Source organism: Cylas formicarius, unplaced genomic scaffold (genome assembly GCF_029955315.1).
Source record: "Cylas formicarius isolate icCylForm1 unplaced genomic scaffold, icCylForm1.1 PGA_scaffold_8__14_contigs__length_24414737, whole genome shotgun sequence".
In the NCBI taxonomy this organism is placed as follows: Eukaryota; Metazoa; Arthropoda; class Insecta; order Coleoptera; family Brentidae; genus Cylas; species Cylas formicarius.
Genome location: NW_026844361.1, coordinates 16,996,729 through 17,023,038, shown reverse-complemented (window position 1 = coordinate 17,023,038; position 26,310 = coordinate 16,996,729). Strand labels below are relative to the sequence as shown.

General features: G+C 34.4%; 2 protein-coding genes across 6 annotated transcripts in view; both read left to right on the top strand.

Moving 5' to 3' along the window:
- The window catches only part of LOC132706390 (alpha-tocopherol transfer protein-like), a 29,601-nt gene extending 26,427 nt beyond the window's left edge, over positions 1-3,174 (top strand). For all 5 annotated transcript variants that reach the window (XM_060677707.1, XM_060677704.1, XM_060677706.1 and 2 more), the window contains 4 exons: positions 1,924-2,083; positions 2,146-2,401; positions 2,459-2,672; positions 2,823-3,174. In XM_060677707.1, the coding sequence (XP_060533690.1) occupies positions 1,938-2,083; positions 2,146-2,401; positions 2,459-2,672; positions 2,823-2,974 (768 nt within the window). In that variant the 5' untranslated portion in view covers positions 1,924-1,937 and the 3' untranslated portion in view covers positions 2,975-3,174. The remainder of the gene's footprint in view (positions 1-1,923; positions 2,084-2,145; positions 2,402-2,458; positions 2,673-2,822) is intronic.
- Positions 3,175-4,847: 1,673 nt separating this feature from the next.
- Positions 4,848-22,243, top strand: LOC132706071 (endoglucanase E-4-like). The gene is made up of 7 exons (XM_060677154.1): positions 4,848-4,985; positions 10,845-11,079; positions 13,804-13,899; positions 14,062-14,422; positions 17,415-17,580; positions 18,915-19,222; positions 21,819-22,243. Exons 2-7 carry the CDS (start codon positions 10,845-10,847, stop codon positions 22,042-22,044), a joined length of 1,392 nt encoding a protein of 463 aa, XP_060533137.1. The 5' UTR covers positions 4,848-4,985; the 3' UTR covers positions 22,045-22,243.
- The last annotated feature ends 4,067 nt before the right edge of the window (positions 22,244-26,310 follow it).

Genomic DNA, 26,310 nt, shown 5'->3' with positions numbered 1-26,310 from the left:
AAACCTTGCCCTGTGGTTTTATTGGCACGAACTGTTCTTTCAGCCACTTTTGAAAGAGTTCTGAGTTGACGTAGGCAGACCCTCTTGGAACTCTGGTCTTTTATTGACCCCCTTGACAATGACCACCGGAGGAACATAGTTGCCAATAGCGTTACAGCAGGCTATAATTGACATTGTCTCACCTTTTTCGCTAGAAGTGATGGAATTTGCTACTTTGGCACCTTTAGTAGCAATAACTTTACCAGGATTATTGTTCATTTGAACTCCAATTTCGTCAGTACTATAAATTCGATCAGGTTTATCGATCAAATCATTTTCAGCTAGTACTTTTAGCAACAATTCAAACATTTTGTTTACTTCATCTCGATTTAATCCTTGAGCCCTTGCAATAGACAAACCTTCTGCCTGGCGAATACTGAGTTCTGGGTGCTGTTCTAGAAATGATTTGAGCCAGTGCTGACCAGCCATACGTGTCTCTTTGTTAAGAGAATTTTCCAAACCCAGTTTCTCGGCAAATTCAAAAGCGAGTCTTCTTATATCCTGTCGTGTTGTGGGAAATCTTGCCTTTTCTAATTTTTGTATGTGCGCTACGAGACGTTTCTCGTTGTCAAAGTCCAGTGTGGGATGTTTTCCTGAAAAAGAAGAAATTAATAGGTACAGAAAAAAAACTGAGTATTCAAAAAGGACAAGTACGAAAAAACAATCTAAGAAGACGGTTCCTAAATTGAATTTGATTAGGGCAATTGATTAGGGCAAATGGAATACCATAACGACGAGATATTTCATTTACACCGACTTGGCCTTTATCCATTTCCCCAAAAGCTTTGCAAAGGGCTTCTTCAGACCAAGCAGCACGAACGGGTGCCCCTATTTTCCTTTTATATTCTTGCGGCATTTTGTCTATAATAAAAAATGAAATTAGGTGATACGCTGCATTGTTTTTTACAAATACAGTGAAGTACGACATGTAAAGGTATAAACAGCTCATAAATAAACTGGAAAGTCAAAAATCTTACCTACAGCCTAAGTACCTGTGAATAAGTCATAAAGGATATATGCCTCTAAGGGCGTCTATACTCAGTCAATACAATTCCTTTTAGTAGGGATAGACGGCCCAGCAAATAAAAATACTTAAATAATTTCATAATTTCATAAACACACCATAAATATAAATGATACATACTATTTAAATAACAATACACACTTAAAACTTACCGTCGAAAACGAGAGTTCTGAACACGTCAAAATGTCACTGTCACAAGAATCATTCAAGCGCGGTAAAATTTTGCAACGTTTTTTTAACTCAAGCGGCGACACGTGCAGTCCTGTCGAAACGCGTGCGCAGACTGTGCTGTGCGGGGCGAGATTTGTCCGAGGAACTTGGTACTTGAGCGTGAACTTGGTTTTAAATTCTCTTTTTTTAAGGTGCGGCGTCTATCCCACTTTTACCCTTCTATATAGATCTCATAGACTTCCCACATTTTTTCCCATACCCGGTATATATTAATTGCGAGAGTGGACAAAGTGTAATTAAAATATGAAACTTTTAAAAAGGCTTTCACTTTTTTCAAATTTTTAAACCAAAGAACTTTTTCAAAGAAACTTCCACAGGTTACTATAATACTTTTTACAAAACTTCTGGATTCCTTCTGCGTCGGTGTTTGCTGAGTCGAATTTGCTGACGTTTCGCCATCCTGTTGGCTTCTTCAGTTTCTGTCAGAATAACCCAACAGGATGATTGAAATCATAAAAATCGATTTTTTTCGAAATGGCTAATATAGGTAGGCGTACAAAAAATAAATATTCTGCTTTTTAGTAAAATGTTAATAGTGAAATATGCTTTTATGATTCCAACTGTCATGATTCTACTATTCACTAATTAAACATTCTATATGTTTATCCTTAAATTTTACTTTTCCATAGACGAAGACAAAATTATGACCTTCCTGAGAGGTTGCAAATTTTCCCTGGAGAAAACGAAAAGAAAACTGGACATGTATTTTACCATGAGGACTGCCTGTCCCGAGTTCTTCTCCAATCGGGATATCAACAGGCCCGAAATGCAAGAGATCAGTAAGATGGGGTAAGAATTAATAGGCTAATAATATCAACACGGATTCTTACCTAAAGCACTTACACCTTTAGACACGTTCCTCCTCTACCGGGTCTCACTCCAGACGGCAAAAGGGTCATAATCCTACGGGGCAAAGATAAGGACGTCGATACCCCGAACATAGCCGACATCGCCAAGCTAGTGCTAATGATCGGAGACATAAGACTTTCCGCAGAAGAACAAGGAGTGGCCGGTGACGTATACGTCTTAGATGCCAGCGTTGCCACAGCCAAGCACTTTTCCAAAGTCACTCCCTCCGTCATAAAAAAATTCTTGGTGTGCGTCCAGGTAAGTCGAAGTGGATAACCTATCTGAAATGTGTTGACATTGAGGCGCGTCGCTTAGGAGGCGTATCCAGTGAAACTCAAAGAAGTCCACGTCGTGAATGTGTCGCCCTTAGTGGAGACCATAGTCCAATGGGTCAAGCCATTTATCAAGGAAAAGATCCGTAACAGAATACATATTCATTCCGACTTCGAAGCTCTTCACAGCATGGTGCCGAAGGAAATTTTGCCCGAAGAATATGGCGGAACGGCCGGGAAACTTCAAGACTTCCACGGTAAGTAATCGTATAAGATTCGATAATGGATTTTGTTACGCCTCTTCCTGCTACGCTATTGGCCTGACTACACGTAGGGCGGGACTTAAGCGATTTCCGATTGGTTCGTTGCCTTGGTCTGTTTTTTGAAATGTTTCTCGTGTATTGTAGACCAATGGATGAAAAAACTGGATGAATACGGACCCTGGTTCAAGGCGCAAGAGAACATCAAAGCGGACGAGTCTAAACGTCCGGGCAAGCCGACCAATTACGACGACTTGTTCGGTTTAGATGGCAGCTTCAGACAGCTAACGATCGATTGATTTAGGAACCAATTTGTAGATATTTGTGTACATTTTTTCTTCACCAAATACGAATAAGCGTGGATCTGGGTGTTTCCGTTCAAATTTAAACTGTTTTATTATTGTTGTAATCAAGTGTTTGCGATTATGTCCACAACCTGTTATCCTATTGTTCACTATTAAATACATCACCGTTGCATAGTCCGTTAGCGTTTTCTTTTCAATGATTAACTGGCGAATACGGAAAGCTGTGGTAACTGTCCGATAGATGGTGACATACGTCAGTGGAATAAGTGGTTTAAGAAGCAAAAAGTGGGACGGTAATAAGAAAGAAGACAACATTGAGAAGAGGAAATAAATTGCGTGCATGAACGTTAGCATTGCCTAAATAATAGAAGAAATGAACAAAGAAGAAAAATATATACGGAGCTAATATTAAACTGAATGGGTAATTTTTCACAGGATTATTATTTCTTCTGTATGTTTTCCTCCTTTTCAAGTTAAGAATGTTTCAAATTTTATATTAGATTAACATTAAGACTTTTTTTTCATTTTAGAATAAAGTAAAACTGAAATTATCTAATTTAATTGGATTATATTAATAAAAGTGTGATTTTATATGTTTTTGCCCAACTTGGGTCTCTCTGACTGAATGGCCACCACTACATGAGAAGTAATCTTATATTACTTGGAATTGTTGAAAAGGGTTATTTTATTAACGCTGCCTAAAGCAGATTGACTTAAATTGTATGCATCGCCGCTAGAGGACGTTTTGCGACATCATAAATAAAATGCATTTTGAAACAAAAATTAGATGCAGGCATATCACTTGTGTTTTTCAACAAAAGATAGCCAAATAAGAGTCTAAGATGCTAGTGTAAGTTGCATTTCACTATCTATTTCCTAACTTATGATGTCAATAAAAGCAATAAAAGCTCAAAATACAGTCGCATCATTAGAAACATTTGTCCAAATACCTGTCATTGCTAAATCCAGATTTTCGTTGTTTTAGCAATTTGCATGCTAAAATATCAATAATAACAAGTGTTGAAGTGTCAATCAATATTTATTATTATATATTTATTAAATTCCTTTTTTGCTCGTAGAAGTGCTTGTGTTTTGTGTTTTCATTTTTGTAATATATTCTACTGCAATATTTAATCCAATGGAATGACTATTACTTATTATTGACATTTTAAATATAAACCAAAAACTATTCTGCACAAAAGGATCGAATTTATCCATACTAGAAGTGTTCATTTTAGCATCTGAAACGTAAAATTATTTCTCAAAAATTCAAGAATGTGATTACACCCCCTGGCGGTCATTCTAGAAAGTTACAAATAATTTCCAATAAGTTCTCTTTCACCTCAAGCCATTTTGTTATATGTTTCCATATTTGAAGCCCACAAATTATTTAGTAACGAAAAAAAAAAGAACGAGGAGCAAACTAAACTAGAGATTTAAAGTATTATTATATTTTTTATTATATAATAAAATAAAAAGTTTTCTTATTCTAACGTAAAAAATATATTTTGAAATTTCTATGATTTCCTATTTAAATTGTGTTTCTAATAAGGATAGAAAATATATTTGGTTAAGTTTCTACGACGTTTTGGTCCCTAAACGCTTTGATACGTCAGTGCATGAAACCAACATGGCGCAGGCGCAGCAAATATGACATCGCAACCCTCAATTCGAATTGTAACTCATTGAAAGAACAAGAAAATTGTTGTTTTGGTCAGTTGGGTAAAATAATAGTAATGGCGGACGTTGGAAAACGCGCTTACTAAATACGTCTGAAGAAGCGGCTGCAACTGACGAAGGATGATGATACGGACGTCTTTGTTTAAAAAGTGAAAGGTACATTAAACAATTACAAACGCGCTTCGTTCGCAAATGAATTTAGTCAATCTCGCGGCGTTTTTTGTGCGGACGATGAGCGTCGAGTAATGTAAATATTGATATGTACTGCCTCGACCGTGATAATGAAATGAGAATCGGGTGCTGAATTTTCCGACTTTTTTCTAAGGTAAGTCTGTGATTTGCGTTCAACCGTTTTATTACGCATTTGTTTAAGCCGTTTGAAGCCAGAGATGATAAAAAACAATTTTGGCCACCGCAACTGACTGAATTGTTCCGCTTCGCATTTTTTAAAATACTATAATTGACCAAATTGGCGTTATCCTTTACATTTTACTGCTTCGCCGTCGTTATCGATGTCGTTTTTAAAGAAAAAGCGTTCTTGCTGTGTCAGCTAGAACCATTTATCATAGTGCTGTTCACCTTGCTTCAAAATTGAACCGAACAAGATGCGAATCTTAATTACCAAAGCAATAATACTTTTGAACGTGTTTTAATTTACAATGTCTGATTGATGGCCATCCCTGAATCGGATAACAATTATTATTTTACTATCGGCATGGTTAACGTACGAAAAGACAATTAAAAAAAATTGAAATTGTGATGAAAAATTTGTGTTTGGGAATTGCCCCATAAAATTTAAAAATTATATTGTAGATTATCTTATAATCATGTAATCAATGGTAGTTGCAAATATAGATATTTAACCTGACAATGTTAAAAATTTATTTGTATTAAAAACCATAGAACTGTTTCCCAGAAAACTGACATAAATTAAGGACACGACAAAAATTATCGAGGTGTTACATACTTACCTATATTTATTTTACCAAGACTGGTTTTAGGATTGGGAAACGTCCAAATCGGTCCAAAAAATCTTCCGAAAACATCCGATCGCTGCCAACTCGTCACTAAAGTACTTAGAAGCGACTCCCAGCAGTGTTTAATGATGCTAACTTTTTTAAAGTGTAGCTGTGTGTACCAATGGATATTTTAGTGTAGGGATTAGAAAAAATATTTTGTTGTATTACAGCAAAAAATAACTAGGTTCCCCACCATTACATTCTTCATCGCTGTCTTCTTCCGGTTCAGGTTCTTTCATGTTTTCAATTGCATCTTCAACGTTCAAACTAGTCTCCTCAGACCAAGAATTTCTTGCATTATGTTCATTTCTCTAACACATCGTTCCATTTCAAGCATCGTAGATAGTTGGGTATTATCTTCTGGATCTCATTCCATTGATGTAGAAACATCTTTTTTTTTTCGTTGGTTTCTGGCGAAACTTTATTCCAGGCTGACTTAATAAAATAAAGTGCTTCTAAAATATTTACAGATTTTGCTAAATCTGACGCGGATATTACTTAATCCATCTTTGACAAAATGTGCACCAGTATGAGTCCACGATAATATAATTTAACATTCTGTATGATACTCTGATCTGGAGGTTGACGTACTGATGTCGTATTTGGAGGCAAGAAGATAATTTTTATGTTTTGTAACTTTACCTCACGATGCTGCATTATCCATGAATAATAAAATTTTTCGATTTTGTAGGGCCATTTTTCTATCAAATTGTAACAACCATTCATTCATCATGTCTCGCGTCATCCATGCTTTCTTGTAAAATTTCCATATTTCCGGTAAATTTTTAATTCTTACATTTTTAAGTGCCCTAGGTCGGGCGGCTTTTCTAATCACGAGCAAATCTTCTTTTTGTCCTGCCATAGTAGCACAAAATAAAATTGGTAATTGGAATGCTTTCCACTACTATACTTTTCGGATTTAGACTCGAAAGAATAGGCCAGGAGTAGTGTGGGCAACTTATCTTTCAACTGATTTATGCCTTCTTGACTGACTTCTTCTCATTCTCTGGAGATACATTTAAAACTTATCTCTTGCGCCACTTTTCCAGCCATACATTGCCAAAAAACATGGCCGTTTAAAGAGGAGTGTCCGCCTAATAGAGGTGCCCGTATTGAGAGGTTTCACTGTATATTTCTAAAATTATTGGCAACTTAAACGCAAAACTGACCAAAATTAAGTCAAGTGCTCAAACATCAAATATAATACATGCTTGAAGAATAACAAACAACTCTATTTACAGATAGTTGAAAAAACGAAACAAGTTCTGTTGAACCAAAACCAAATATTAAGTCTTGGATATGGAAACAAATTGAAAAACTAATAGTACATTACACACAGTACAAATAAAAGAGCCTTTTCCCTTCCCATCCGCTTTACCGGTTTGACTTGTCCTTTAAGAAAAACAAATAAGAAGAAATGTTACAATAAAATTATTAGAAACGCTTTGTCTATTTTTAGCTAATAGCCGACCACAAAATACATTATGGGCGGATTAGCATTCATCGTACTGCCGACTGATTAACAAGTTTATAAACTCCGGAAAATACATCGTGATGGTATTTTATTTTGCAGTTATTGGTCGTTAATTCATGAGATATATCGGGTTGTTTCTAGCAAAGCGGATCAAAATCACGAACCAACGTTCGGTTATTTACACAAGTTTTTAGTAAATAGAAAACTGGGAATGCTGGGCTTTACTATTTTATTAAACCCCCTTCACTCTCTCAAATTTCTGTATTGCAGTAAGATCACCTGGAGTATGTATTTTTAGTGGTTTACGTAATGAAAGGATACAGAAGAAATTCTGTACTAATCAACTTACAACTGAAACTCTTCACCAAAGATATGGTCTTCGCAAAATAAATAAGAACTAAAAGTTCAGATTTTCAGGAAAGTATATATTTTCAAATGACAACACCGTGTCAAATGTAATATTTACAATCTACCTACTACTATATATACAGCAAAGTGACAATAAAACCTTAATTAAAGTTGTTGTGAGAATTTAAGTTCAATAAAGGAGAGGTATTGAAATCTAATTGATCTTTAAGCAATACATTTGAATGTCTCATTTTGTTCATCTCCATGGCTTCCAATAAATTGTTTAAGTGTGTGTATAATTAGAATCTAGACTATTGTTTTTAAACGCTCTTTTATGTTCGTTGATGCGTTTTCTGAAGGAGCTACCTGTTTGTCCAATATAAATTTTAGGACAAGATCCGAATTTCAACCTGTAGACACCTGATTTTTAAGATTTTGGACATTTCGTTTCGTTGTTTTTTTAAAAATTTTCCTATTGCGTTGTTAGTCCTGAAAGCCATTTTTAAACCACAATTTGACAAATGCTTTGATACTTTTTCACTGGGTTCTCCTATGTATGTAATTGTTTTAAATTGTTCGTGTTCTGCATTAGGTTTCGGATAAATAGAGTTGACTGTTGTCTGGATTTGTTTTTTATTTATAATTTTATCTATAATGGACGGATTTGTAGCCGTTGTTCAGTGCAATTTGTTTAATGATATTCAGTTCTTTGTTGTAATTTTCTGTTGAGAGGTGCGTATTAAGAAGTCTGTTTGTAAAAGAGTGAAATGCAGCCATTTTGTGTGTATAAGGGTGATTTGGGCTATTATGTATGACTGTGTCCGTGTGTGAAGGTTTACGATACCTTCTTTAGAGATGTAAATATGTCCATTAAATTCAAAATAATTTTGGATTTGGATTAAAAAAAAATGTTTGCAAATTTTTTTGCAGTAAACATAAAATATACAGGGTGATTCAAAAAATAATAAGTTCCCTTTTTAAATGAAATACCATTTGTGTAAATCTTACTTTTTATGAAGTAGTAAAGTCCTTAAATTATCACAATTACGTTTCTGTTGGTGAAGAAAATTAATATGGCGCATATAAATGAGACCCAGAAAATTGATTGATTTTAATTTATATTGGATACGGAGACAAAACCAGAACTCAATAAGAAGATTCTAATTTGTTTAACGCAAAATATCCAGAAAGACCCACTACAAGATCCAGAGTGAGTAAAATTGGGAGAAAGTTAATAAAAATAGGGCACGTAAAAGATCGTGTACGTCAAGGTCCAAAAACTAACGAGAAACCAAAATTTTATTAGAAGTTGAGGATAATCCCCATAGTGCATCTTTTGAACCATCTTCAAATAATGATGTGAGCCAACGAACACCTTTGCGTGTATTAAAAGAAGAAACAAGATTACATCACTAAAGGAGCAAAATGAAGATGATTTCATTCTTTATTCATTTTTTCTTCCTTAGATACTATTTAGTGATAAAGTCACGTTTTGTTTAAATTGTACTGTAATAAATTTGGAGTACGCACAATCTCCAATGGACGAGAATCATGACATCAACTACAAAAAATGAATGTGAGGTTAGGGATTTTTAATAACAAAATTATTAATTCAATCAAAATCTTAATAGACCCCGATATCTCTTCAAAATGACTTAATTCCTACTTTCGCAGTTTTTTTCCAAAATAAAAATCAACCTGATATGCAATTTATGATATTTAACTACGGTATTCTCCGCACAGTGAAGTGGTGAAGGGGATAAATAAAAAAGACTGCAAGATCTCCAGGTATTACTCCACTGGATATTTAAAATCAAATGTTGCATAAGGAAAAACCACAAAATGTAGATGATTTTATTTATTATTAAATTAATGAAAGATCTTGAGTTATGTTTTGTAGGTAAGTAGAGCAGAGTGGGGCGGCCCCCCTGCGGCAAGGAGGCCAACCTTCTAATAATAATATTAGTATAACCGAATCATAATTAATTTGTTGAAAAAGTTAGTTTTTTGGATAATTCTATGGATTTAGCCTAAAGCCAGAACTTTCGAAAATCTTATAAATACCAAAAACAATTGTTTTAATCCATAGAAAAATAGTTACTAATCAATAACTTTTTTTTTATGAAATACTTTTTTATGAATAATTATAATTATTATATATAACATTATAAATAGGGGAGAGTGGAGCACGACAGCCAGAAGTTTCGCCAAAATTTTGGTAAATTTAGTTCAAGTTAGTCAAAAATAAATCGAATTGATGGTTAAAAGCCACAAAAAATAATAAAAACCTTAAGCTTGCCCCCCCCCCCCCCCCGCGCTATATAAATTACAACTGAAATTTGACGCAGAATTCGAAAATGAATTTAAAAAATGGCGATCCGTTTAAAAAAACGAAGTTGGGATTGACATCTACTTCTGGACCCATCTGGCATATTTTATATTCACTGCAAAAAAAGAAGAAGAAAAAAACTATGATTTACGTGTGGGAGCATTTTCCTTGAAATCCAGTATCTGATTTTTAAATGAAATTGTTCCATATTTTAGCGGTTCACTGTATATTATTTTGCATTTCTTCATCTATGGGATGCATCGTTTTGAGATTTTCATCTTGAAATGTTGTTCGTTGTTTGAAATCGCATATCACACATCACACAAACGCTCAGCAAACTTCTTCCTTATATTCTAACTTTGGCTTATTTGTATAGCGTAAAACTTCGAATTAGAAAATAATTTTGATACTATACGCATTGCAAGGGGCGGAATAACATCACATAGTAATATTTCCCACGAACGGAGGATCAGATCGCCCGGGCGGCTATTCTTTATCAGATTTTTCGCCGACTTGTGACATTTTTACGAGTTAGACATGCGCTCGGACAAAGGAAACAGTCAGCGTCACATGAATGCAAACTAGCCGTTGGTTCTAAGGCCCGGGACACACTAGCGCTTAGACGACGTCAGTCCTTAGGAGCTATGGAGGTGTTTCTGCTGAAGGATTGACCTGATTTAGAGGAAAAGGATCTCAGATGATTGTATAATTGTATTACTACGTCTTATTTAAGAATATAAATTTGAGAGTTTCTTATTGATATCTTGTTGATTTAATTTTATTAATGGTAATATATGACAGCTGACAGTAAGTACTTCGCAAAAGAAAAAAACATCTCAAAAGCGATATAATTTAACGCTCGTATGTCCAGACCTTTACCTGACGGAAAATGAGCATGCATTAATTACATAAATGCACGCACCGCCCGTTGGAATCTCGCCTGAATTCGATTTCTGGGGTTAAATCGAATCGAAAGTACGCAAATTGTGTCTTCTTTTTTCGGTACGTTTACAGATGTCGCTGCTAAACGCCGCCCACGCCTTCGTGTGGTTTCTGTGCGTGTTCTGCATTGCGGCCCGTGTCAACATCAAACCGGATTACAGGCTGGCGATTAAGTACTCGCTGCTGTTCTACGAGGCTCAGCGGTCTGGAAAATTACCACCGGATAATAGGATAAAATGGCGAGGTGATTCCGCGACGAACGACGCTGGTGCAAACGGAGAAGATCTGAGCGGGGGATATTACGACGGTAATGCCCACGGAGCATATAATAACACAGTAAATAATTTGCCTTATGTCTCAGCTGGGGATAAAAGGGGGTTCCAGTTTAAGTATTTATAGAATAGTAATACGAGGGTTACCTTTTATAGTTCGGGATTTGTAATAAAAACTTATGAGCTACTAACAAATATGATTTCATTGTTTCTCAAAATATACACCTTAATGATCAATATAATTTTGCATTCGATAAAACCAATAATCAAAGCACTTTTCCCACATCGAGTCGGGCAACTCCAAAACGTGCTTTTTAAACTCATCAATCGCTTCTTCTGGTGTCAAAAATTAATGCATGGGAATAAAAAGAAGTCATTAGGTGCTAAATCGGGACTATATGGTGGACGGCTCATCAAATCAACTTTTTTATTGCTCAAAAAGTTCTTTGTTTGCACTGATCGCTGAGAGCTAGCATTGTCGCAGTGCGGTTGGTTTTTCTAATTTCTTCGAGACTTTCGGCAAACAAATGGTTGTGTACCATTCAGAATTGACTGCTTTACCTTTAACCAAAGAAACAGTTGCAACGTGGCCAGAACAACTTTTGTCTCATTCTGAAAAACCCACAGAGCCGACTGATGCTCACTTTCAGATTCATGATTCATCACCGGTCACGATATCAGAGACGTGTTTGCAAGCACCGCTATCGTATTTTTTTAGTATTTCCTTCTACCAATCAACACCAGACCACATTTCATGCAAAATTGTATGTATGCTGGTCCCACTATTGTTCAAATATACCTCATTCTCATGCTCACGATCGTGCAAAATCAGTTTCCGCACTGCATCAATGTTTTCTTGGACAACCACCGATTTTGGACGATCTTCATGAAATTCATCTTTAAGAAAACTACAATGTCCGTGCTTTAACTCCAAAAGTCAAATTAAGTTCATAGATGCATTGTTATCGAGTTAATCTACGTTTAAAGTTGTAAAGAATTATTGCACGAGGATGCTCCCAATTAAGTTCCATTTTTAACCGTTTTTTTAATTTATCACAAAAAACCCGAACAACACTCTTTCGCCAAAACGTAACTGAGTAAAATTAATCTCAAAATGTCAAACTTCCCTATAAAAACGTTAGTCGCCAGGTGGCAGCCCTAGCTTAAGAAAATCCCGGAATATAATTGGCAGCCCTCGTATTAGGAAATGTATAAGCGTTGTTCTTTGTTCATCTTCTTTTCTACTGATTCCACACTTGTGTGTTTGAAAACTACCTATTTAACAACTAAATACCATACGTTGCGAAAAATCCCAGAAATAGCACGCTTTTTCGTAATCGAAAATTTAGCACGGCTGTTATATAGGGTGGCACCTATAAAAAATATAAAAAAAACACTTCATTGATTATACTTATACTTTTAAAATATTTGATTTACAAGGTGTTGGTATGTTCATGGACAACTAACAACTGTTCTATTTTAAAAAGTAGCATTTTTGTCACTGATTACCGTGCTAAGAACAAAAATAACAATTGAAATATAGGGTTAAGAAAAAAAAAGAGTAAATGGAACTCCCAGTATATTTTTTAGTCCAACGTTCGTAAACTCAGCAACAGAACAAAAAAGGTCATAGGCAATATTAACCCAAAAGCACATTTTTTTTAGACTAGATGGCTCTGAGTGATTGCGAAATAAAGCTACAATTTCCTTGTAATTAAGAAAAAGTAATAATAACACCAATTTCCACGTCTTTATTAATTACACCATTTTCTCGTCTCCTTTTAGCAAAACGTGTTAATCATTATTATTGTTATATCAATTGTTATCAATTATTTAAATTAATTTTACTTTATCATTTATTCCTAAATTATACATTCAATTGTTGTTCTATCGTCACCATCGTAGTCAGTGCAAAAATTGCTACTAGCTTGGCAATTAATCCGACTTTGTATCTCTACTCATACGTTACATAAGTTACCAATGATGAACACTTAATTTAGATCAGTCTGTATCGCCTATACCTAAGTCTTACTGCTTCTGACATATTTTGAGATTTATGTCAAAAGTGACGTTTGTAAGTCTAACTATACTTATCGATTGACCGCTATATTTTGAAAGTCGATATAAAAAAGTAAAAAAATATTGTTATTATTAATATTAATATTATTATTTTTTTGTATGAATATTTTTGATTTGTCTTATTTAGTATTATTATTTTCTACATTATTGTTTTCTACATTATAATGAAAAACAAATATTTATGATATTTCAATATTTCAATTGAAATAAAAACCTTATACAATACCCCCCTTTTCAATTGGAAATACTATAAAATTATAAAAATTAAAATCAATCAATCAAATCAAATTAAAATATCTTTAATTTGAAAAATAATTGCTCAATGATTTATTCATTCAAATTTTTAATTATATTTTTATTCGCCCTATAAGGAATTCAACCGCAAATATATAACAAAAGCGTTTTGCCAAAGAGTATATCATATACGAGGTATCAGCAGAAATAAGGAAGTTGTTACTAGTACACGAAAATGCAAACACCCTGCACCTCTCACAATATAATATTTTAAACATATAAGTGAATTCAAACAGCTTTTGATTTGACTTTTTACAATATTTTGAACAGATTCTGAGCAAACGTATCATCGCGTCATGTTTCAAAATTAGCTAAATATATAGAACGTCCATAAAATAACAAAATGGCCTGGCTGGATAAATTAAATTAAATAGTGCACTTTTCAGGTAGCGATTATGTAAAATTCAGTTACACGATGGCATATACCATGACGATCCTTTCATGGGGACTTCTGGCATACGAAAACACTTACAAAAATATAAGTATGTATGTCAGATATACGGGATGTCTCCGAAAGCTCTGTACAAAATTCTCCTTCAAAACCTTAATAATCTGTTTTTAGTTTCTGGTAGAATTGTGTAAAGCACTTTCGGGGACTCTCGGTATGATATAAAGGACAAAGGACAAAATCCATAACTCTTAAGGTCTTTACAACGACACCCTGGACGCAATAAAGTGGGGCACCGACTATTTCCTCAAATGTCACGTGTCGTCTCACGAACTCTACGGACAGGTGGGCGACTTCACATCGGACCACGCTTACTGGGGTCGCCCGGAGGAAATGACCATGGACAGGCCTGCGTTTAAAATCGACGAACTGCATCCAGGTACCGACCTCGCAGGTCAAGTGTCATCGGCGTTGTCATCGGCCAGTATCGTCTTCCGGCATATTAACCAGACTTACGCGCAACTGCTTCTGAACCACTCGTTAGAATTGTACGACTTTGCGAAGGAGTTTCGAGGATTATCTGTCGACGTGTTGCCCGGAGCAAAGGAATATTACAAGTAATTAGGCTTAATCTGCATCAGCTTAACTTTTAGTCACGAACTGCACATAGTTTTAACCGGCTCTGTATAATCATGTAAGGCGTATATTGCTTCACACCATCAGTTGTCGAGGCATTATTCAACCACAACGAAAATTTTGTAATATGTGCCTAGCTCTACATTTTATATTTTGCAGTTTATAAGATGTGGAACTAAGGCAAGGCGATGACGACGACGCAGTTTCCAAACTGTCTTAAGTTTAATTATTCATTGCTTGCGAGTTTAGAATACATATTTTGCCAGAGCTGTTCATGTAAAACTTCCCAATCCCTGCGGTTTCAAGCTAAACTTTTTCCATTGTTTGGAAAATAGTAATATTATGCGGATGGTGTGCATAAACAGGCACTTAGGAATCCTATTATGTTGTTTTCTTTCCACGCGCTAAAGATTCGACTTTGAAAATTTTGCGACATTTATATAATATCCCCTCCATTATAGAGTATCATTCACATGGTCCCCGTATCTAAACGTGGTTCTCCTTCTAGTATTCTATCTCTTTCTGAGCACTTAGAAAAGCTGTTAATTTATTTCCTTTCAACAGATTGTATTTTATTCACAGATTTTATAAATACCCCGGAAAATTTAGTATCACCATTATCATCATCATTATTATCATCATTTTCATCCTTCTATATCCTTTAATAAAGCTAAAGCTTAAAACTTTTGCAACACTTATTTAGATACTTTACAATCACGCTGGAATATGGATGGATCATTATCATTATCATCAAGAAGTTTCCACGGTTAGCCTTCCTTCGAGTTTTTCCATTTCTCTCAACGCTGGGCTACTCATTTCAAGCGCTAGAGGGTCTACCTTAAAACGTTTTCAACGTTGATTTAGATATCGATGATCATCATCAGCAGCATTCCCCAGGCTTTCTAAAGTAATTAATTTATTTTCTATCCACAAGCCAAAGATTGCACTTTAAAGGTTTTTCAACATTGATTTAGATAGTTTATAACTGAAATATCGATCATCATTATCAAGTTTCTACTGCTAGAAGCAGCATTCCCTAAGTTTTGGAAAGTTATTGATTTATTTTCTATCCACGCGCAAAAGATGTACTTTAAAACCTTTGCAACATTTATTTAGACATTCTATAAATACTTTGGGATATAGATCATCAACATCATCAACATCATCAAGCAGTTCCTTACTAGAAGCAGCATCCTTACACCCCTCAGCTAGGAAAGTTTATTAATTTCTTTTTTATTCACGCGCTAAAGATTGCACTTTAAAACTTTTGCAATATTTACCATACCATGAGATAAAGATCATCATAATCATCGATAATTTCCAACAGCTAAAAGTAGCATTCCCTGAGCCACAAACTTTTGCAACTTTTGTTTAGATACATCATAAGTACATTGGAATATCGACCATCATCATCACTTGGAGTTCGACTGCTAGAAGTAGCATTCCCTAGGAAACTTACTTTAGCAAAGTTATTAATTTATTTCGAATATCGATTATTACGGCTAAAGCCTTTTTTCAAGTTTGTCCATCTTTATCCATCCTGGGCTCAGTTTTTAGGAAAGCTAACAACCTATTTTCTACCCACGCGCTGAAGATTCTACTTTTTTGCAAGTTTTATATACAGATATTATGCGTAACCCGGAATACGACGACAGCGCCCAAATTTCGCCGCCTGAATATGAAAAAAACAAAGTAGAGTAACAATTTTTTATTATTTTTCAATATATCTTTCCCATTAAAAAATATTCTTTTGGATTGTCTGCAAAATGAGCTAAAACACCCTCTTTGATCTATCTGTTGGAACCCACACTCTAAAATGGCAGCTTGTGCAACACCAGCAGTATGGACAGGTGCATTATCGTGCAAAAGACGCACGCCTCTGGTCAGTTACCCTCGACGTTTTACACGTATGCAGTCTCGCAATTTATGTAATAATATTTACCATTGACACTGGTATTAGTTTCTTTAATAATAGAGAAGAATTCCTTCACAATCCCACAAGATCGTGGCCATCACCTTTTTTGTTGACTGGCAGATTCTGAATTTTCTTGGAGGTGCTTCACCCTTACGACGCCGCTCCATTAATTCTTTTTTCGATAGGGGGTCATAATAGAGAACCATAGTTTCACCTTCCGTCACAATAGTTTCTATCAAACGCTTCGGTTTCGACCCACAGAGTTCCAAAAAAGACCGCGCCCACTCGACACGGCGTTGTTTTTGAATAGCCGAAAAGTTTTTAGGATCCCATCTTGCACTAACCTTATGCATACCTAAATGATCATGCAGGATTCGACGAACACTCGAATCAGAAATCTCAGTAATTTCTCAGATTTCCTTGACCTTTAAACGTCGATCACTCAATACTACCTCTTCCACAATCGCAACAATATCTTCCAATGGTCGACCAGTTCTTGAATTATCTTCAAGGGACTCCTGTCCCATTCGAAAACGTTTTGCCCATTCTTTCACTACAGAATACGAAGGAGAACTTTGCCCGTACGATCTTTAATAATTTTAGGTGTTAACCCTTCTTTTGTCAAAACCTTTATGAATGCTCTATACTTAATTTGGGTTATTTGCGCCATTTTTTGGACACGTCCTGTTTAAAACAATATAGACTTCAATTTTTTTTTCGCGGCCTACTAAGATATATATTTAAAAGAAGGCAAAGTTTTATCGTGATACTGGAGCTGCATCTATGTCAGGCCGGGAAATTTTCGCACTAACCTCGTGACTATCGAGTATCATCATCATCATCAAGAAGTTTCCATGGCTAGAGGTAGTTTTTTCTCCCTTCCTTGCTTTAGACGACTTCGATCTAGTTTTTAAATCGCTTGCCGGTGGTCTGCCTCTACTTTTTCTCTCACTCGTTGTTTAGAAGCTATGCTCAGCAACACGATTTGCAGTTATTTTTATCAGTTTCCTAAATACAAATTTTGTTAAGATATATTTTGTGTATTCTTTAATACTCAGGTTTACCTCTTACGGAGATGAATTAACATGGGCCGCCATTTGGCTGTACAAAGCTACAGCGTCGGAGAGATTCCTGAGAGAGGCCGAGGATTTCTTCAACCAGTTCTTGTACACGAAAAAAGTAACGAATATGTTCTTCTACAATGACCTCACAATCGGCAATAAGGTACGGGTGCTCGTTAATAATTTTATACAACAATTAACGTAACCAATGACGATGCAAAAATAAAGGTTTCTAGGAAATAATTAGCTAATTTCCAACAACGTTTTGGAAATTCTTTCATTCTCATTCTGAGGATTTTTCCGGAAAAACTTTTTGATTGGGTTACAAAGCAGTACAAACGCGCTGAAAATTGTCAAATAGCTTAATATATAACAACCACTTTTAATATAACTATCTTAATATGACGCTTATTAACATGATCACCCACAATATTGACCATTTTATAAAAACGTTACATAACAGTTTTGTACTAGCTGTATGTGAGGCCCCGGATGATTTTAAATAACATTTCCGTGTTTTTTGACAATACTATGAAATTATTTTATAAGTAAGGTTTCAAAAGGTTATTAACGGTGAAACAGCGTTACAGAATACTTATAAAATAATTTTATAACAGCAATAAAAGAGGTTCATTTAAACATAATTATAAAATAAATGAAGCTCAGGCATAAATTGTTTTATAAATATTGATTTATAACCGTGTTTAAAGACATTCGATACGAAGCCTTTAAAGATGTTTTACTGATAGTTTCATGGGAACTTCTGATAGTGATTCACCGAAGATATTTCATTTAACCATTGGAGATACTTGCAGTTTTTTTGTATACGGTGCTGCCAAGCTAATAAATTTAACTTTCCCTAAAAGTTTGTGGATCAGTTCCAATATTCGGAAACTGCTTAACGGGTGGGGAGGACAATGCAACTATTTTTTAGATTCGGATAAAGATATGACTAACGCAAATTGGCATTCATTTATTAATGGTATTAAAACATTAAAACACTCTAAGAATTATCATAGTGATTCTGTTGACATAAATGGTGCAGAGCTGGCAGAGGAAATTTTTACAATATTGGCACATTTGGATAAAAAAGAAATAACAAACAATGTACTGAAAATTAATTTAAATTCGAACCAAACCTTAACGTTGCCTTGCTTTAAGGATGCTAACTAATTAAGAACTTTTAACATTCTACAACGACACAAGATCATCTAAAGAGTTTAGCCATTTTGGCAACTGAACAAATGACTTAAAAGGTATAATAAAAAAATGCAGCCTAAAATCATTTTTGTGATTGCATTAAAACTGTACTTGTACTATCATTCAAACATATGATTTTTATATTACTTAGAATATATTTATTTTTAAGTAACATTATGTCAAACAAAGTGTCTTAACGCTAGAGCAGATGTTGCTTCACAGCACGATTACTGTTGGACTTGTCCAGAAATTTCTAGAATTATTTGAAACTTGTTAACAAGCCGAATATTTTTTTAGCTTTTGCTTGCCGAAAGCACGGGCAACCCAGCTTACTCGCATCCCGTGAGAGATTTTTGCGAAAAAGCGGTGGGAGACGAACTGAAAACACCGAAAGGGCTGATATTCGTCAACAAAATCGGGACCTTGTCTCACGCAACCAACATTGCTTTCGTGTGCCTCGTAGCTGCCGAATTATCCGATTTCCCGAAGGAAAAATACGTCGATTTCGCGAAAACTCAGATCGACTACATTTTGGGATCGACGGGACGCAGTTACGTAGTAGGATACGGGGTTGATTATCCTAAAAAACCCCTGCATGCCGCAAGGTAATCGAATAAAAGCGTTACCAATAATCTAAAAGATAATGTTTTTATAATGAAAAGTGATATAAATGATGCAGACAAATAATCAGGTCATTTTATTTCTATTAAAAAATTATTATCAAAACGTGTTGTGGTAATTTTTTTTAATTTCAAATTTCAAGGTGCCATTCGAAATCTGGTTGAACCATTTTTTAATTCTCCAAAAATTAGAGGGTGGTAATATGCGAACATTCTGTATAAGCTGGCATAGAAATTAGTGTATTTGATCGCATTCTTTCCTGGTAGTGTTTCTAATACTTAATTTATGGTCACCGTACTTTTCCTAAAATGTTAAAACCCAAGAGTATAACCTAATTTGTTGTGTTTTTTGTGCTTATTCACGATATTTTAACTACGAAATTAATATCTAGACAAAAATCGTAATAATTATCGAGGACCTTAACCATGAAGATTGTTGCTTATTCAAAGTGATTGAATAAATTAAAATTTCAGATTTTCATGAAATTATATATTTTTACATAACAATTGTTTCTTTATCATTTGATTTTTTTCGTTCTACTTTTAATGGATAACAACTTTAACAACTAAAACAAAAGGTAATCCAGAGACTTTGACAAGAATCAAATAACGATGCCAAACACAAAATGTGCATTCATGGCAATCTTGATAATTTGTAAAAAGCAATTTATTCATTTCATAAATAGTTGTCCACATTTTACTACTTACAGATGTCAATAAATTAAGAGTAATTTTTAATAGAAAAATAAGTGATAACACTAAATATTTGAAAACAGGTGAGCATGTCAAAACAACAAAATAATGGGTGCTTTTTCGATGTATAGAACTTTAAGTTGGTATTACTGTTCAAGATGGCGACCGATTTAACAGCTGTCAAGTGATTTATTCTCAGTTTGGTTTGGCAATTCATCATGAATTCATCAAGTAAGGTGTAGATTCGTCGAATGGGCCCAAAACGAGATTGCCGTTGTTCCCGATTTTCATAAGCGAATTTTGTTTAGCGCTGAAGCGCACTTCTGGTTGAATGGCTACGTCAACAAACAAAACTGCCGCATTTGGAGCGAAGCTAATCCTCAAGTGTATGTCGAAACACCGTTACATCCAGAAAAACTGACTGTTTGGTGCGCTTGATGGGCTGGTGGGATCATTGGTCCGTACTTCTTCAAAAGCGATGATGGCCAGAACGTTACAGTCAATGGTGATCGGTATAGAACTATGATTACTAACTCTTTCATTCCTGAATTGAATAACCATGATGTCCAGGAGATGTGGTTTCAACAAGACGGCGCAACATGTCACACAGCTCGTGCTAGAATCGATTTATTGAAAGACACGTTTGGTGACCGCCTAATTTCACGTTTTGGACCTGTGAATTTTTCCTCCAAGATCTTGTGATTTAACACCGCTAGACTACTTTCTGTGGGGCTATGTAAAGTCGTTGATCTATGCGGATAAGCCACAAACGCTTGACCATTTGGAAGACAACATTCGCCTTGTTATTGCCGATATACGGCCATAAATGTTGGAAAATGTCATCGAAAATTGGACGTCCAGATTGGACTACATCCGCGCCAGCCGTGGCGGTCATATGCCAGAAATCATATTCAAAATCTAATGCCACAAGATTATCTTTCGGATAAATAAAATTCATGTCAACCGAATAATCCATCGTTGTTTTATTGCAACTTAAAGTTCTATACACCGGAAAAAAAAACACCTTTCATAAGTAATAACATTTTATTTTGATTGTAAATAACATGTGGCATCCTAAATATAATCCTTTTATTTTACAAATTCAGGATCAGAATCAAAATCAAAGTTTTCTTTTGGGCTTCAAGTTCTTTTATTTATATTTTAGGTTAGAAGAAAGATATTAAGATGCGGTTTTCACCGCATTATGGTGCCTTTATTTGACCATCTAATGTTACCTGATGACGAGTTAAGCAATCGCAGTCGCGTCTCTAATAGCCCGATTGATAGCTTAGAAACAGACCTTTTTAACGACTCCAAGTTTATTCAAATTCGTTAAGCTTTTTGAGATATGGAGATTTATTTATCGAGCAGCCCTCACCACTTTTTTTGCAAATTTAGAGCGCACACCATTAAACAAAAAGATTTCAGTTTGTCTTGGCTTTATTGACTAAGGTTAACAACTAATTTTTGTAAATTTAAGATAAATTGACGTCCCCTGGTCACCATTTCCAAGTAATTTCCAGCATTTTTTATTTTTTTCTAGGACCTTCCGTTTTCCTACTACCGTACCTTGTTACTGGGACACCCGGTATATTATAGGGATCAGATAAAAATTGCCTATATTTATTGGTTGAACATACAATTCTTTAACTTATTTTAATTTCTATTTTCCTATTTCAAGAATGCGGATTTTTGGTTTCAATGAAAATTTTTAAGGAAGATAAATCTTAAAATCACTCTGAGGAGTAACATTTTTCCATTTTCCAAGATATGGCTACACGTGACTCCCCGAAAGCTGTAGCACCATCGTCAGTATTTCTTGTGTGTGTCGCTTAATGTCCTCATAGAATGCACCATTCAATACTTAGCTTATCGAAATTCGTTTTAGTTCGTGTCCAGATCGGCCAGCTGCGTGCGGCTGGGAGTTCATCCACTCGTCCGAGCCCAACCCCCAAATTCTTTACGGAGCTTTGGTGAGCGGACCGGATGGGAACGATTACTACGAAGACCTGAGGGAAGACTTTCTGTACAACGAAGTGGGATTGGACTTCAACTCCGGATTTCAGAACGTTTTGGTTGGTTTAGTTCACCACAAAGTTCAGGAAGAAAAGTGAATGCCAGTGTAAAAATTGATTGGTGGAAGGCATAACCTAAATTGAACGTTAATGGCAATTCATTTCACGATCTATGAAACGCACTGGTTTCGAAATTCGTTAAGTCTAAGGAAAGAATTTATGAAAACAGGGTTGTATCAATTGAAAATTTTGATATTATAAGGACACTATTAGTTAAAGTCGTATAAACATTAAACAAGACGTGAAAAATGTGTGTTTTACTTTGCCGCTGCTCATCGGTCCAATATGCTCTTACTGCTGCAATTTTAAAAATTTAAAAATACGAAAACATATAACACAAAAAACTGTAAGTAAGCAGACATTAAAAAATTTTTGTATATTACTACATATTCACTACTGTTATAAGAAGCTTTCCAAATAGCAATATTTTTCATTTTCATTTTAAATTCTATGTTTTTAAAAAAAAATAACCCATTCAACACATCATAGCGGATCGACAGGGGTATCAATTTTTGATATTATGCTCTTATGTCTCTTATACAGTTGGGTTAATTTTAATATGACTATTTGTTTTGGTTACACTTTGTCTTTGGGAATAATTTACGTTGGATGATAATAAAAGAACTTGATATGTTAGCTGTATATTACCTAAGTAGCAGAACAAAACTTAGTAACTCTATATGAAATACCTTCGTTCTCTTTAGGAGTGTTAAACTGTTTTGTTCAGTACGTTTCAAATAAAAACAATATGTATTCTTCAGAGGTATATTAAAAAATAGATATTTAAAAATTAATTTGCTTCAAGTAAAATATTATTTAAAAAACAATTAAATAAAAATCAGACATATTTTTTGTTGTATATCTCTATACTTGATCCTAGCAGTTATATGTTAGAAGGTATTTAAGCAACATTTGCCGAAATGGGCATGTCAAAGAACCCAGATAATATAAATTAAGAAATCACGTGTGTTGTAAGTTTTTAAGGTTACTTGGAACTTTAATATATATGAAAACATATGATTTTTATGAGATACTTCTGAAGTAGTTATGCTCAAGGCTATGTATATAAGTAGCTTTATCTCAATGGGTAGCACCGAGCTAGATTTCGTAATTTTAGTTCAAAGTTAAACGGCTGTTTATTTCTTACAATTTAACCTCGCTGTTACGAAAATGTCAAAAGTATTAATACGATTTTTAACGTCCACTATTCAGTTGCGACTATTTTTCTAAACAATCTGTTACTGCTACTACTACTGCTAAACTTTTTGGCAAAAAATATTTTAATAAAACACATATTAAGACAGTCTTTGCTTTGGTGGCATTTACTATTGCATGCCAATTTAGAACATACTCATATACATTTTTTATTGATACATCTTTTGCTACACTGGCAACTAATGTAGCCCAACTGTAGACGGAAGTGTCACTTCTCTATCCTTTAAATATTCAATTGAGAAAAATTGTTTACAAATTTCAAATTCATTTCGGCAATTTTTTTGTTAAATTGCATGTAAAGTCCCAAATATATAAGAAAAACTATTCAACAAAATTTTCAACAGCCACTAATATATTTCTATATAACAGTTTTCTAGAACGTAGTTTTTGGTCTCTCCAGAAAATATTTAATTACATATAAATATTAAATTATTTTAATTTTCTTTAGCCACATAGGGAGCAGATTATAAAATGTTGGACCTGAATAAATTATAGTACCTGCCTGGAAGAAAGTTTATGTACTCAAGATAAACAGTGTATTAACACTGCAAGTATCTCTACGAGAAACTTTTAAACATAGTTTTATGTTGACCGTTTTGTATTACTCTTAGAGGCTGAAGATGTTCCACTTCATATTAGAATCCCGTAGCATAGAAGCGGTCTAACTAAATAAATGTAACAGTTTTTTAAGAAATACATTCTCCTAACATATAAAATTTATGCAAAAAAGATCTGTTTTTTTTTTGTTAAGTACACGACATGATTATCCTATTTAAGGTTTCTATCAACCATCATTCCCAAGTTATAATATTAGTTTCCTTAATTGGGTCTACTAAAGTGTCAACGTATATATTTCTGAAAAGTTGGGACGATTTCTCCCTGTTATAGAACAGGAATATGTCGTCCCCATTGGAAGCAAGCATTCCTTCCACTACTAGCTTTCCTAGTTCATTGCGGCGTACACATCTTAATAAATCTTTGGCCACCCAAAAAGTTTCCTATTTTTGTAAATTCAGGCCTAACGGTTTGATAATTCCTAAAAAAATCGATAGCATTGTTAGTACTCTTCCCTTGTGTGAAAGCAAATTGATGACTGTTTACTTCTACATTTTCTTGACCTGACAGTCGGATAGGGAGGATATTGATTTTTTTATTGTTTAATTTTTTGATTTTGTTTTCAAGTGTTATCACAAACTTTTGTGACGTTTGACATTAAATTATGTATTACGTTTAATAAGTGACATAAAGACTTGAAGAAAAAAAAACGAAATTCATCAATTTAGACAGGCATCTAATAATGGAAATTCCCACAGAATGTGGCAATCAGTAAGTACAAAATGTTTAGTTTAGAATAAATACTAATTAAAAATTTTCAAAAGATTTTTTTTGCTTAGAAGTTAATAAAATAAAATAAAATAATTTATTACTTAAACATGTATAAACAATACATTTAAAGATGTCAGTATGAGTTTTCAAAGTACACATACAACGTATATAACACACACATTTTACGCACACACAAACAATCTAAAATTTAGAAGTCATATTTGCAGTAAAAAAATTCTTTATAGTCATAATAGTATTATTCTGTTAAAATGTCTTTAATATATTTTTTTTAATTCCAACGGTGAACCGTTGTTTTTGAGAATTGCCGGTGTTTTGTTATACAGTTCAATACCAATGAAGTTAATGGATGATTGATTTTTTTTGACACGATGATAGGGAACACACGGGTCACTTCTATGTCTGGTATCATACATATGAATATCGGAATTCTTTTCTTTTATTTTCATCGACATACATTACGCACTGATAGATGAAAATTGAAGGAACAGTAAGTATTTTGATTTTTTTAAGTAGTGGCTTACAGTGATCCTTATTTTATGATTCTAGCTGCCTCTGAAGAGTCTCCCCACAACAATGTGCTATATGATATCACGTTAATGAAGTTACTGAAATAAAACGTTTAAGCCGTCTCAAAAGTTGTAAGTTGAATCTGAAATGTAACTTTGTTTAATCTCCCGGCAAGCACGTGCCAGTTAAGTCTACTATTTGTGTACACACCCAGAAGTTTAGCGTTGTAAGAGCTAACGTTCGAACGAAACGATTCTTCTGCATCAACAATCGCCTGAATACTTACAGATACTGCGTCACGTAAGGTCCTACCCAAATTAAGTATTCTCGTATCATCTGCATATAAAGAAACCATATGTGATCTTATATTCGCGGGTAAGTCGTTAATAAATATAAGGAAAAGAATTGAGCCTTGTGGCCCCCAAGCGAAACAAATTGTGGTTCAGAAACATTACCGTTAGGTTGTCTGTTGTTAAGGTAAGATCTAAAAAAGTTCAAACTTTGACCCCTTATATCGTAAAAAACAAGTCGAAAGATTCAAGGTCATACAACAAATAAGCTTGCCATCAATAGCTGCCAAAACCTTTTCCACAATGGTTGTAATTGCTTTCAATGCTGATTGCAATTACAATTCTTTCTTTTACCAAAGCCTCAAACTTAAAGTCAAAGTTTAACTAAAAACGATTAATCATCGGGAATTGCAGTGAAAAAGTCGTACCGGCTTTCCCAACACAATCGAATGTTTAGAATGTCGACACGTTTCTGTTTTCCTCTAACAGCGAATTCCCAAAAACTGCACCAATTGGAGCATTCATTTACCTAACTTAATTATTCCTTTGTAACAACAATTTGTCAATTATTTTATTGCTAACCAGCAACCGTGAACTTATATAATAACAAGTGAGAAACATTGCTGGCCGGCCATTTGATTCGACCGTGTGATTAATCAAATTTTTTCTTGCAATTTGTTTCTCTCGATTATCTGCTAATACAATCTCGTTTGACAACCCGCTCGGTTCTTAATTGACGTGAACTTTTGCTGAAATTACATTTCCACGGGTTAATAATTGATCGATTAACAAAAAAATTAATGGCGAGATGTAATTACCCGCAATGCAACGGCATCATCAACCATGTTAACAAGAATTAGACAGTTTGGCAATTATAAGTTTAAATTATTAACGTTATTTACATTATTAATTATTTAAAATGATTGAGAAGTATGTACCAACATAT